This window comes from Periplaneta americana, chromosome 16 (genome assembly GCF_040183065.1).
Source record: "Periplaneta americana isolate PAMFEO1 chromosome 16, P.americana_PAMFEO1_priV1, whole genome shotgun sequence".
Classification (NCBI taxonomy): domain Eukaryota; kingdom Metazoa; phylum Arthropoda; class Insecta; order Blattodea; family Blattidae; genus Periplaneta; species Periplaneta americana.
In genome coordinates this window covers 109,482,049-109,498,104 of record NC_091132.1, presented here as the reverse complement: position 1 = coordinate 109,498,104, position 16,056 = coordinate 109,482,049, and the positions used below count along the sequence as shown (strand labels likewise).

The window sequence follows — 16,056 nt, the reverse complement described above, 5'->3', positions numbered from 1 at the left end:
CCTCCCGAGTGTCATTTATATTTGTTACTATTGCTTCAAGATATTTGAATTTTTCAAACTCTTCGAAGGATAAATCTCCAATTTTTATGTTTCCATTTCGTACAATATTTTGGTCACGAGTCATAATCATATACTTTGTCTTTTCCGGATTACTTCCAAACCTATTGCTTTACTTGCTTCAAGTAAAATTCCCGTGTTTTCCCTAATCGTTTGTGAATTTTCTCCTATCATATTCAAGTCATGCGCATAGACAAGAAGCTGATGTAACCCGTTCAGTTCGAAACCCTCTCTGTTATCCTGAACTATCCTAATGTCATATTCTAGAGCGAAGTTAAAAAGTAAAGGTAATAGTGCATCTCCTTGCTTTAGCCCACAGTGAACTGGAAAAGCATCAGATAGAAATTGGCCTATACGGATTCTGCTGTACGTTTCACTGAGACACATTTTAATTAATCGAACTAGTTTCTTGGGAATACCAAATTCAATAAGAATATCATATAAAACTTCTCTCTTAACCGAGTCATATGCCTTTTTGAAATCTATAAATAACTGATGTACTGTACTCTTATACTCCCATTTTTTCTCCAATATCTGTCGAATACAAAAAGTCTGATCAATAGTCGATCTATTACGCCTAAAACCACACTGATGATCCCCAATAATTTCATCTACATATGGAGTTAATCTTCTCAAAAGGATATTCGACAAAAATTTTATACGACGTCAACAAAAGCGATATTCCTCGAAAGTTACTACAGTTAGTCTTGTCCCCCTTTTTAAAAATAGGTACGATTATGGACTCCTTCCATTGTTCTGGTACAATTTCCTTTTCCCAAATAGCAAGTACAAGTTTATAAATTTCGCTAGATAATGCGCTTCCACCCTCTTGTATTAATTCCGCTGGAATTTGATCAATACCTGGAGACTTTTACTTTTTTCAGATTTTCTATCGCAATTTCGACTTCAGAAAGTGTGGGTTCCGGTATAAATGGCTCAGCAGTTTGTATTTGAATTTCGTCCCGATCATTTCTATTTGGCCTATGTATATTAAGTGGTTGCCCAAAATAGTTTTTCCATCTGTTTAGGATTGATGGTGAGTCTGCAAGCAAGTCACCATTCTCATCCTTAATCACGTTTACCCTTGCCTGATATCCGTTTTTAAATTCCTTTATACCCTTATATAAATCTCGAATGTTTTTATTCTTACTATTTGTTTCTACCTCATTCAGTTTTTCCTTCAAGTAATCTCTCTTTTTATTCCTAAGGGTACGACTTGCTTCCCGTTTGTCATTGAAATAATTATCTCTATTCTCCTCAATTGGATCCTGTAAGAATTTCAATTTTGCCTGTTTCCTTCTATCTACTACAATGGAACAATCTTCATCAAACCACGGTTTCTTTTTCTTAGTTTCATGATAGCCTATGCTCTGCTCAGCTGCAATTTTGATATTATCTCGGATATTGTCCCACACGCTATTAACGTCTAACTCTTCCTTAGCTTTGTCGGAAGTTGCTAAAGCAGCAAACCTATTTGAAATTTCAACCTGATAACGTTGCTTAGTTTCGTCGTCCTTTAATTTCAAAATATTGAATCTACTAATATTAGCTTGTTGCTCTACTCGCTTGGCTACTGATAGTCTTTCCCTTAATTCTCCAATTACCAAATAATGGTCAGAATTACAGTCTGCCCCCCTGAAAGTTCGAATGTCTACTATACTAGTGTGCCTTCTTTTAACTATCAAAATGTGATCTATCTGGTTATGTGTCATTCCGTCTGAGAAGTCCATGTATCCTTATGGCGGAATGTTGTACTTTTGACAATTAAATTTTTTGATGTGTCAAAGTTGACTAACCTAACTCCATTGTCATTACAACTTATGTGTAGGCTCTCTTTTCCAATTGTTGGTCTAAAAATATCCTCGCGTCCTACTTTAGCATTGAAATCGCCCAATAAAACTTTCATGTGATATCTAGGTAACTGATCAAAAGTGTGTTCCAATTCCTCATAGAAGCTATCCTTTATATGGTCGTCTTTCTCTTCTGTAGGGGCGTGAGCATTTATAACTACGATATCGCACCATCTACCCTTAAGTACTAAATACGATAACCTGTCACTGATAAATTCGACCTTTTTTACTGCTGATTATATTCTTTTATGTACAAAGAATCCTGTTCTTAATTGGTGATTAATGTTTCCTTCCCCATAATACACTGTAAATGTTATAATTACCAAAATAAGTAAATTAATAAAATAAACGTTTCAGAAAAGATATTTGTGTTTACTTACAACCAGCGGATGGCGTCGATTCGGTCCAGCCAGCAAGCAGTGAGCAGAAGTACCAGCAGAGGAGCCAGGCACGCGGTCCTCATCCTCCATCCGATGGGATTCTGCATGCGGCCAGTCTTGCACGACACACTTCGCTTCACTGAACACTGAAAACACTCGGATTTACTTCCAGGATTCCGTTATAACAATTTAAATAGTATTTCACACACGTTATCAACATCTTCACGAAAAACACTCTTTGCTTCTGAACACACTGTTTGTGGACGATCATTGTAAATTGATAATGTTTCTTCATATTTTGAATCGATTATAAATTTGGATTCACCAATTACACCAGCACACTTTCCTGTAACATAGAGAGATGGAAAATGTTTTTAAAGTCTTTCTTTCATATAATCTCTAAATCGATACACGTATACATCACGTTTTAGCACGTGAAAGAGATACTTCTGATATATCGTAAGTCTTTCAATTCATCATCCTTACTTGACATTTCAGAAATTTTAATTTAAAATAAATGTACTTTTCGATTAACGATATTTCTCTTTATAAAAGACCTCAATTCTTTATCATAACTGTCTTGTCTATTTTAAACTGGTTTTAACTTAAAAAAAAGAAAACGCTTATTATATAATTCAACGGTAAACATCTACGAATTCAATATTTATGTCAGACTTGTAGTTCTTGAAAAATGTGATGATTTTCATAAAAGTTCTTCAAAATATGTTCATCATAGCTACAGGTCTGTGAGCCTTAATTTGTGTCCCTGGATACACAATCACCTAACCTAAACATTTAGACTTGAAAGAAAGTACAAAGAAAAGGCCCGTAAGTAAAAGGAACTTCAATAATTACAAGAGTGAAACCAAATCGAGGCAACAACAAGCTCGTTGTGAAATGAGCCTGAAGGGAGGATTCTTATATTTGGTGGAAGTCTTTCGCACATATCGTCGTTGTTCCTGCAATAACTCCTATGCGACACATTTATCGATTTTCAGATTTTTGCTCTATTATGTAACTTAAACAGCGATACAGCACGCACACACTTCTTTTGACCAATAACTGAGCTTTCTGTAGATCGTATCAATGCATACAAGATTATGACTACTGAAGGAATGCCAATGTGTTGGAGTTGCTGTCTTGTTGTAGGTTTCACATTAGCATATCGCACCAATGTTTTGCTACGTGGGATTACTTGTTGAGTTATTAACAAGGAATCTTGCTTGATAAAGATGTCTGAAAGGTGCCTCTCGTCTGCCTGTTTGAAATTATTGAAACGGAATTACTCTATTAATCATTTACGACGAAACTAACGCGTTACGCAAAAATTTAGCCCGTGTCACAACAACGGTAATTCCACATTATTCGTAGTTCAAACGTGCGATTTGTGCTCCTCATGACTCTCCATAAAATATTCTGACTTTAAAATGTAGATAATGCTTACTTAAACACACCGTTAAGCCACGCGTGATAATTAGAACGGATAAGTCGGCTTTTGTAATTGTAATTATTTGTTCTACATGCTTTCTAAACTACGGAGACTTTTCAGGGACATTAAGATATTTAAAATTTTAATTCGACTTTAAAATTTCCATTTCAGATCAAGAAAGCTACTCGGAAACAGTAAAATGGTAGCGACCATTTTATTTTTTATTAAAAGAATGCCAATATCATATTTATTCATTTATATTATTATTTATTTGTATTTCATTTCTAACTACAAACGTCTTTCACGTATTTACTGTGATAATTGATATTTACATTAATTTTTTAATTCTACGGTCTTATAAATATTAATTATAGAAAATAATGCGCATTTAAAATATTTTCACAATACTTTTAAAACTGCACAGATTGCTTTTCAGAAATGATAAATTACTACAATAATTTAAATTATTTATCTACGTAGGACAGAATTTCTCTAACTGTGGTACGCGGAAGTTTGTTAAGAAGTAGGTCTATGCTTTAAATTAGTAAAAATGACCAATTACTTCATTTGAAAATGAAACACAAGTACTCATCAGTCAATATGAAATTAGGCCAAATATCAATTTCTCTGTTGTAGTTTTGGCAACAGTAATGAGTGTTTTTTTTCGGCCTTGTGTTTTCATTATCCTCCCCCTAAAAATGTCGATGTTTGTTTATGTTTAAAATTTTGTTGAGGAAAATTATATTGAACTCATCCTGAATTTATGGCTGAAATACAGAAGCACTGCCTTTATTTAAGAAGATAGTTCTGTAGCTAGGTTAATTACACAAGACCTTTAGTTCAGGACTTTCGTTGAAAAATCCATTTTACTGGTAGAAAAAATTTGCCCTCAAAGATTTCTACTGAAAAAATAGTTCATTGAGCTTACTTGTGATAGTGATCTTCATAAATTTTTCTAGCTCACAAATCTGTCGGATTATTGGATTCAAAAGCTAAAGGATACACATCATTTCTACAAATGTAATAGAATTCTTTTCCTCTCGTGACAACATACTTACATGTATTTAAGAACAATGATAAAAAATTAATCATGACCTAAAATAAAACATTCAAAGAACTGTTCCCGACATTAAAAACCTATTGTCCTCAAAACAAGGTTATCCGTCTCTTATGGACGTATTTCGTAATTTGTGAACCTAATAAATGTAATTATGAAATCGCTTCAATGTATTGTAAGTGCCTACATTTCTTCTGGCACTCGAACGTTTACTTCACTGGATTAGTGGTGCTCTGAGAATAATAGTTGAAACCCCCTCCCCCCACCCCAGAATCATTTAAAATACAGAAACTAAAAACAAAAAGAGACCATAAAATGACAACTATAATATTGAAATTCTTAATTTGACGTACCTTATAAACTACAGAGTATAGGTATTTGGAGACAACAAGATAATTTAACAAGATAGATTTAATTATTTTAACATCATTTTGAAGTACAGACTCGACTTGTAGCAGGATGGTGATTGTGATTGGAATTTATTACTGAAACCCCTGTTAACATAGGAAGACTACAGCCTATATACAGGCGATGTGTGTGAAATAAATTCTTTATTTATTGCCTACTTACAGTTATTAAACTACAGAGTATAGGTATTCCGAGACAACACGAAACCAATTATTATTTTAATTATTTTAAGAAAATTTTTAAAATACAGACGTCATTTAGAAAATTAGGATGATGTAATTGGAATTCATTATTAAAAACTCGTGTTCATATTTCTTCTGCTTAACTTCCTGTGGATAGGGAGAGAGAACCATCCAATCGCATACTGGACATTTCATAAATACGGGCCTTCTTTGTTTATGGAACCGCGTGACAGACTACTGCTGAAACATCATAAGACAATGGCAAGACAACGGACGAACTCAGTCCCGTGGACGGAAGATAAATTTATTCCACTGCCCGCGCCGGGAATCGAATCTTGGACCCCTCGGTTGAGAAGCGTACGCTCTACCCACCACATGCTTGAAGGCTGCTATTTATATACAGATAATATGTAAAATGAATTTTATTTACAGTCTGCTAGAACCTATTGAACTGCAGAGTATAGGTGTTCCTAGACAATAATTTTAATTGTAATTAACATCATTTTTATAAAACGATGTTGCCTTTAACTGGAATTCATTAATAAAACCCCTATTAATCCAGGAAGACTATAAATATAGACAATAGGTCTACTCAGCCTCCTATCAAATAGAGTAGCTGGTCTTTCATGGGGGTAAAAGGCGGTCGGAGCGTGATGCCGACCACACCATCTCATTCTAATGCCGAGGTCCTGAATGCGTGAAGCTCTACCTCCATGCCCCCATACGGCGTTCATGACATGCACGGGACAACTTCTTACATATATGAAATAAATTATTTCTTTATGTCTTTTGTTGTGACTACAAGGATTTTTAAGACATTACAATACCTATATATATATATATATATATATATATATATATATATATATAATTTTAACTGATAATGGAAATTACGGAAAACGGCTGAACGAATTTTAATAAATGACACCTCATTTTGAAGCTTGGAACCCAAAGATTTTCAGAAAAATAGTAGATTTCAGTGAAATGTTAATTTCCCTACATAATTTTCCTATTTTCCAAAATGCATCTGTCGACAGTTTTGAGAAATAATGACTTTTCAGAATCAAACAAAACACTAACACACTACAGTAAACAATAGGCTATTACACGAAGGCCATGACCTGCAGGATTGCTGACATATTTAGAGTTCAAATTCAATTGATTATTAAAAACTTCAAGACTTACTAAAAAGAATAATTTTACAGGTCTGATTCAACGGTGTGTAATTTTCTGAGTACAGCTGTGTATTTAATATTAAAATTACAAAACGTGAGGTGGTTTGATGACATTATTACCATTAGAAATGAAATATTATTATAGTTAGTGTCATGATGTGACTATTTTTCATTAATTATACATATTAATGCGATATTGATGATATTAAAGTAAAACGTTTTAGGGTTAATAAGTAGATGTAGAGAATACCTTAAATTACATCTATATTTCTATCATTTGCTGAGTGGCGGCTATTTTGTATAACTACAAAACTTACGCAAGATAATAATATTGTTATTAAAAGTCAAATATTTTTATAGTTATCATCAAGTGGGGTTGGGTCTTTTTCATATACCTAATGGCGGTGTAGTGTAGATATTTATATGCGTCATTCTCTTCAGTATTGGCTCGAGAGAGCGCAAAAATTAAAGTTCCTAAGGAAAGACCAAAAGGTATTACTGATAAAATAAGAGGCCTACAAAATTGTGTAGTCTCCCGATCATTTCAGCAAGATCTCTTAGCAGGATAAAATGATTTACCCTCTACATACCAAGATGCTATGTGTGTTGTTCGAAAGCATAGCAAACCTGACTTTTTTTCAGCTTTCGCCTACAATCCACAATGACCTGAAGTAGCCATTGCTTTACTCCCACATGAAAAACCCACTGGTCGTTCTGACATTCTTACTTGCGTTTTCGCGTTGAAACTCAAAAACTGAAGGTGGATAAGTTCAAGAAAAAGTATTTCGCATAAAAATAAACCATTCAGCGGGAGTATGTTTCATTATTATGGAAGCAAATAGCTTTCAAAATGTCTGATATTCTTCATTGAAAATAAATCTGAACAATTTTTATTTGAACGTCTAATGAACTTAGTTTGCAGCATTTGATGCACAAGCCACTAGTTATTATTTTAATTTGAATGAAATGTTTAACGTTACTCTTAAAATTTAGAGGATATTTATTGTTGATAAGTTGAGTTATAATAGTAATTCCTTACTTACCCTGGCTTTCACACTTAAAGGAAGATAATAGAACAAATGTAACTATAAACTTCTAAACGTACATTTTGAAATGCATTCGCTATTCAGAGGTGACAAGAAAGTAGGATTGAATGTAACTAGCATTATACATTTAATGACCTGTTATATTACAGAGATCATATAGGTAAAGGGAACTGTATTAATTTCTTATATTTTACATTTGAATCGTGCTTCTTTTTTCCTCAGCCACGTTCTTTTGTTTTCACCACTATTGCCATTACAATTTCTTATTTATTTCCTATATAATTATCCTTACTCTTATCTTGCTTTTGTGCTGCTGCTGTCGTTAGATTCGCACAGATCGTAATTTAAATTGTTGCATTCAATACCTCTTGACCAATTACAGCTATAGGCCTAAATATAAAAATCAAAATATATTTAAAAACGCTTCAGTTATCATAATCACAATGTTTAAATACTTACAGTTATGAAGTCTTCAATAAATCTGAACGGTAAATAAAGTAAACTTATATATTACATTATAAGTTTGTTAATTTTTCGTTGAATCAACACCGTTAATATCTATTAAGTTTTACTTTTGTCCTAAGTATGTTAAACTAATCACATCTGTCAGGTTAACAGGCAATTTAAATTCTGAATTACATATCATTCCGGTATTTGATATACGCTGAAGTATAAAATTCAATCCAAAATTCAAATTATTTTTTATTTAACGACGCTCGCAACTGCAGAGGTTATATCAGCGTCGCCGGATGTGCCGGAATTTTGTCCCGCAGGAGTTCTTTTACATGCTAGTAAATCTACTGGCATGAGCCTGTCGCATTTAAGCACAATTAAATGCCATCGACCTGGACTGGAATGAAACCCGCAACCTCGGGTACAGAAGGTCAGCACTCTACCGACTGCGCCACCCAGACCGACCAAATTCCGTTCAATATACGTACACAGACATCATTGTGAATATGATATAAATATGGTGTATAAAATTAAATGTTAATATGGGAACTTATGTACTTCCTTTATACTTCAAAACGAAGACATCGAAACTTGGAAGCAATTTTTTCATTCAGTAATATCTTAAATATAATTAGGCTCAAGTTGAGCATAGATAAACATACTAGTAAATAACTAATGCATTCCCACAAGCAAAAATGTTCACACGCATTCACATTAAAAAAAATTATCAGAGCTGTATAGGAATTGGTATAACTGGGGCAGAAAATATATGTCAATATAATTTAATGAACATTCTAAGAAGCAAAATTATTTGTATAAAGTCAAACGTACATATTTTTAAATCATTAATCATTATTGCGTTTTTGTATAAATTACAATGAAAATAGATTGGATACTTTTAAGTACAAGGTATTGAGAAAAATATTCGGATCTATCAAAGATGGTAATCGTATTAGAAAGGAAAAAGCTGAAGTAAACAAATTTATATAATTCATACCTTGTCAAATCTAAACCAAGACGACTCAGAATTGTCTTTTATATCAGAACTTCAGCACAAAGAAAAATTAATCAAGTTTTTATGAATCTCCGGAAAAAAAATTAGACAGAGCTCCAATTCGTTATTGAACAATTAAGTATTCAGAAAGTAACTTCAAAGTTCTCTAGATTAATCACTGTAACAATAGTTTGCAAAGAGAGTTGTTTGAAATTGTATTATAAACAAAGAAATTACACACGTTGCGAGCCCTGACGACAAAGATGACGATGATAATGATGATGATGACGACGATTATCATGATGATCATGGTAATGGTGATGACGATGATTATAGTAATGTTATTAATATTAATGAGGAGCTGATGAATTTCATATTCTGTTGTTCTCTTTATCCTGCAAATTTCCCATGAAACCAATAGCTTGTCGCGAGAAATAAAGTACATTTTGTCAGAGAATAGACTCATATTTTCTCCTCCAACTGAAATCAACATTTGTTTACGAGCTGCACACATAAAACTTTCTGACCCAGTTATTACCAGAAACGCAGCGCAATTAGGTGCAATTATGTACCCACCCAACCGACAATTCACACCTGCAACATATCGCACACCACACCTCTTTTGTTTCCGACATTTTATTGCAGTTTCTTGTAGAAGACTGCGCCGTGGGTGTCAGACACATTTTCACAATCACCGCACGTCTGCAAATAAAACAACACTCATGCTTCACTTAACATGATATATAACTCATTAATCACAAAATAAGATGTTATATCTTCCAAGGTATACTGCCTGCGCCGTAAGAACGAACATAAGTGATTGTGAAATGAGTTACTGGGATTAGCTTCTCGTCTCCGAAGTGTATTCATTCGCCGGTGGGAAATTTAAAATAATACAAAATAATAGAGTTGAAACTTAATACACGAGTATACGAGTATTTTTCGACCACATTTCAAAATGCTACTCCAGTCAATAAAATTTATATATATATATATATATATATATATATATATATATATATAATTTTAACTTGTAATGGAAATTACGGAAAAACGGCTGAACGGATTTTAATTTTGAAGCTTGGAACTCAAAGTTTTTCAGAAAAATAGTAGTTTTCAGCGAAATGTCAATTTTTCAATATCATTTTCCTAATTTCCAAAATCCATCTGTCGTCAGTTTTGAGAACTAGCTAATTGCATTTCAGAATAAAACAAAACACACACACAGTAAACAATATTACAAGAAGGCCATGATCTGCAAGAATGCTGACATATTTAGAGCTCAAATTAAATTGGTTATTAAAAACTTAACTTACTAAAAATAATTTACAGGTTCGATTCTGTGGTGTGTAATTTTCTGGGTACAGCTGCGTATTGGATATTAAAAACTACAAAACTTGAGGTGGTTTGATGACATTATTACCATTAGAAATGAAATATTATTTTAGTTAATGCCACGATGTGACTATTTTTCATTAATTATGCATATTAATGCTATATTGATATGAAAGTGAAACGTTTTGGGGTTATATAAGTAGATGTAGAGAATAACTTAAATTAGATTTTGGTTTCTATATTTTACTGAGTGGCGGCTATATAGTATATATAGTATATGTTACTGAAAGCTATAAAACTTGCGTAAGATAATAATATTATTAAAAATCAAATATTTTTATAGTTATTAACCAAGTGCGGTTGGGTCTTTTTCATATATTTAATGGCGGTGTGGTGTAGATAATTATATGCGTGGTTCTCTTCAGTATTGGCTCGAGAGAGAGTATCTTTCATTATTATGGAAGCAAATAACTTTCAGAATGTCTGGTATTCTTCATTGAAAATAAATCTGAAAAATGTTTATTTGAACGTCTAATGAACTTAGTTTGCAGCATTTGCTGCACAAGCCACTAGTATAATATAAAACAAACTGGAAAGTGAGAAAATGAGAAAGAAAAGGGAAAGATACAAATTGAAAGAAGAAAAGGGAAAAAAGGGAGAAAGAAATAATAAAGTAAGAAGAAATAAGGAATAAAAATGCATAGAAACAAACAGAAACGAAGAACATAATGAACACAGAATTATTAAATAAGGGGGGGGGAGATTGGTAAGATAGAAGAAACAAAGAAGGAAAGGCACAGCAGAAAGAACAAACAAAAAAGATAACCGTTATGCTGAAGAAATGGAACCAAACAAGAAAGAAAGGGTGGAAAATGAAGCAAAAATTAAATAGTATATAACAATTTAATAAACAATACGTTTTAGTCGGTTATTTAACGACGCTACGGGGTTATGTAGCATCGAAGGAATTAATGTTAGCGATATGGTATTTGGCAAGATGAGGCCGAGGATTCGCCATGTTGTTATTACCCGACATTCGTCTTACAGCTGGTAAAAAGTATTTGTAAAAACAAACATTAAACCCACGCTGGACAGCATGAGCTACGCCGTTGTCTAAAAATCACAAATGAAAAAGAAGAGAGAAAAGATATGGGAAGAGATAAAGGAAGGGAATCATAGACGAAAAGAAAAACATAAACCTTATGAAAACAAAAGATGTGAGGAAAAATGAATGATAAGGAAATAGAAGCGAAAGAATTAAAAGAGGAAAGAATGAGAGAACAAGAGAATCGTGCGAAAAATAAAAAAAAATGAAGAACAAAAGACTGAACCAATTAAAGGGTTTAACTGATAAATAGATGAAAGGCTGAAACGAAGAAAGAAAAAAAGAGGGTGAAAAGATTAATGCTAAAGGTAAGGAAACGTAGACAAAGTTACCAAAATGAAACAAGAATGAACGAAGAGAAAGAAGAAAAAAAAAGGGAAAAGAGAAACAGGGAAAATAGAGAGAAATAATAGAAATTTCAGAAAGGGTTTCGTATTTCCTAAGCATCAGTACTAGGGAGCGGATTCTTTTATAAATAAATATTTTGTGTACGAACATAGGACCCCCTCAGTTCAAAAGTATGGATATGCCTTTCTGAGTATTTAAACCAAATTTTATTTCGAATAAAATATAATTATATTTTTCAATGTTTATATTTAAGGGGCCATGTACACCATTGACCTGTCTGAATTCAGTTACATAAAAAAATTAATTACTTCCTAACCTGAACTTCTTTCATTCTGAAATGTGGTGTAACAGTTCTACATCATTAAACAGATTTTACAATAAATTTACTTTTAACGTTTACGGATCATTAAATTGGCATTAGGAAAAGCCTTTTCCCAAATATCTCAAACAGTTTTCAATACTTTAAAATGTCATTTACTTCATTTTATTCACAATTAATGCCTAAACAAAATTGACCTCTATCATTTCAAATCATGAGTGAGAAATATTTTTTCTGACTTTTTTCGATGAACTAAAAATTTATTATTATTACTTTTGCGTAAAACAATTTATAAAATAAGAACTAGTAGGGCTATAAGAGTGATAGATGTCAATTTTGTTCTTCAGCATTAAATATACGTACTTGCAAAATTTCATTAAATTATCTAAGAAATTATACGAATTATCAGGGAAACTGTTTCAAAATATGTAAGGTACAGGAAATGAGGGAAAAACTTGCTGAAGATGTGTATCGCTGAATGACACGTCCTCACATTTTGTCATAGGTTTAGAAATATTCATGATATTTTAAATTTTTTCACTAAACTAAAGAGGAAAGTTAATTTAATGAAGTGAAAAAATATTAAAAAGTACATTTTTTAATCCTCAATGGCGTACACGACCTAATAAATGAATATTTGAAAATTTTCGTCATAAACACATAATTCACTTTTTCACTAGTGCATATTTTTATAATCACGAGATAGACTAATTTTTATATGATACGATGTGTTACGTGATACGTGATTCGTGTTACGTGATATGTCTTACGTGATACGTGATAAGTGATACGTCATACCTGATTCGTGTTACGTGATACGTGTTACGTGTTACGTGATAAGTGATACGTGATTCATGTTACGCCTTACGTGATACGTGTTACATGATGCGTGATTCGTGTTACGTGATTCGTATTACGTGTTACGTGATAGTGATACGTGATACGTGATTCATGTTACGTGTTATGCGATACGCGTTACGTGTTACTTGTTACGTGTTATGCGATTCGTGATACGTGTTACGTGATAAGTGATGTGATAAGTGATACGTGATTCATGTTACGTGATACGTGTTACATGTTACTTGTTATGTGATTCGTGATACGTGTTTCGTGATACGTGTTACATGATAAGTGATACGTGATACTTGATTCATGTTACGTGTTACATGATACGTGTTACGTGATTGGTGATAAGTGATACGTGATACGTATAAGGTGATACGTGTTACGTGTTACTTGTTACGTGTTATGTGATACATGATACGTGTTACGTGATTCGTGTTACGTAATACGTGACACGTGACTCGTGACACGTGACTCGTGACACGTGATACGTGATTCGTGTTACGTGTTACGTGTTACGTGATACGTGGTACGTGTTAAGTGATTAGTGTTAGGTGATATGTGATACGTTTTACGTGTTACGTGTTACGTGATACGTGGTACGTGTTAAGTGATTAGTGTTGCGTGATATACGATACGTGTTACGTATTACGTGATTCGTGTTACGTGTTACGTCTTACGTGTCACGTGAAACGTGATCCGTGATACGTTGTACGTGTTAAGTGATTAGTGTTAGGTGATATGTGATACGTTTTACGTGTTACGTGATACGTGTTATGCGATACGTGTTACATGTTACGTGGTACGTGATACGTGTTACGTGATACGTGATACGTATTACGTGATTCGTGTTACGTGTTACGTCTTACGTGTCACGTGAAACGTGATACGTGTTAAGTTATACGTGATACGTGGTACGTGTTACGTGTTAAATGATACATGATACGTGATACGTGATACGTTTTACGTGTTACGTGATTCGTGTTACGTCATACGTGTTACTTGATATGTGATATATGTTACGTGTTACGTGATTCGTGATTCGTGTTACGTGAAACGCATTGCGTGATTCGTGTTACGTGTTAAGTGATACGTGATACGTGTTACGTGATACATAATTCGTGATACGTGTTACGTGATTTGTGATTCGTGATTCGTGTTACGTGAAACGTGATATGAGATACGTGTTACGTGATACGTGTTACGTGATATGTGATACATGTTACGTGATACAAAATTCGTGTTACGTGATTCGTGTTGTGTGTTGCGTGATACGTGATTGGTGCTACGTGTTATGTGTCACGTGAGACGTGATATGTGATACATGTTACGTGAGACGTGATATGTGATACGTGACAAGTGATACGTGATTCGTGTTGAATGTTACGTGATACATAATTCGTGATACGTGTTACGTGGTACGTGTTACGTGATACGTGTTCGGTGTTACATGATTCGTGATTCGTGTTACGTGTAACGTGATAAGTGACACGTGATACGTGATTCGTGTTACGTGATCCGTGATTCGTGTTACGTGTAACGTGATACGTGTTACGTGATACGTGATTTGTGATTCGTGATACGTGTTATGTGATACGTGATTCGTGATTCGTGTTACGTGATAGGTAAAACATTAAAAGTTAATCCTCAAATAATCCAACATTTGGAGGGAAATAAGCACACTACTGTTGCTTCACGTGTGAGTTCGTTACAAGTTCTGATTGGTGAATCATCTGCATACGAATGGCATTCTAATTGTTTCCAATACTACTTAGGCCTAAGTAGATTTGTGTAAATTATTAGTTGCATCCGATATATATTTCACTTCAGAAATTAAATAATGATGAAGCTAATAGGTTCCTAACTAAATACATAGGCATTGATCCTCCTGATGAATCGACATTAAGGAAGAAAATTATGAAAAAAAAAAAAAAAAAAAAAAAAGATTATTTTATGAACATGAAAAATTGTGGTTGAGTATTGACGAAACCATCTATTCTAGTAGTAAAAAACAGGAAATTTAGATGTGTTTAAAATAGGTGAAAATGATTGTTAACATTCATTTTTGCTAATATGCAAATAACTGTCTACAGCAAATCATATCACAATTGCTAAGCTCTTCAATGAAGTTTTGCTTCTGCTATGGCCAGAGGCTTTGAAATATAATAACTACTTATTGTTGATCGTTACAGTGTGTGCCACATGTGACATGCGTGGTTCTTGTCTTTTACAGGTTATTAGAAAAATATCCGAATCCTGTTTGTTATCATGGATAGGTTAGTGTGAAATGGAAAAAAGTGTTCCTTAAACCCCCTTCAAGAACTGATCCCTTTAAAGAGGAAAATCTCGAATTTTCTCCTCCTCCTCTACCCATAGTACCAAGCTGGGACACATTGTTGTACGCCGCAACATAGGCCTACATGTCAAGCATGTTGAAAGTTTTGCATTTGTTGTAAATAAATTGGACAGACACGATACATCGTCGATTGAGATACTTCAAAATATTCACTAAAAGATTAATGTTTAATAAATGATTTGGCGTTCATATTTGCAAATCTAAGCTTTTTGTGTGGCACAATTAAAAAAACTAGAAATCTCCTTTGCGAAACGGCCAGAGAGGTGCAGGTCGTTGAAGAAAAACGAACTTAGTACCAGGTTCAAAGTATAAGTGCTAAAAATACAATTTTTAAAATTGTTTAAAAATGATGTGTAAAATTTCTCAAGTGTTCGAGGGTGCAGCTGTGAGTGAAATTGATGGCGTATGTGTTGAGACGTCCAGGTCTTTAAATATGCAAAGCTATAATGTGTAGCGTACAGTTTCACAGTATGAGACATTGTTCAGAGGCAATCGACATGCATTTACCCGTAAATTCTAGAATTCGGAGAGGGCATCTGTTTTACACTGCAACTCTACTTCTTAACAGAAGAGGTACTCGAATCAAAGTTCGGCTAAATATTTTTAACGTTTTGCCAAATAGTTTTGTATTTTTAACGCATAAAATAATTAATTTACATTTTAGCACTTAATCCGCTCCTTAATCATTGCTAAATTCAGATAGAGAGTCATTTTGTTAT

General features: G+C 33.5%; 1 protein-coding gene across 1 annotated transcript in view; it reads right to left on the bottom strand.

The window, feature by feature from the left end:
- Positions 1–16,056, bottom strand: part of LOC138691056 (protein Wnt-11b-2-like) — a 211,291-nt gene that overhangs the window by 180,513 nt on the left and 14,722 nt on the right. The window contains exon 2 of the mRNA XM_069812721.1: positions 2,288–2,633. Within this exon, the coding sequence (XP_069668822.1) occupies positions 2,288–2,394 (107 nt within the window). The 5' untranslated portion in view covers positions 2,395–2,633. The remainder of the gene's footprint in view (positions 1–2,287; positions 2,634–16,056) is intronic.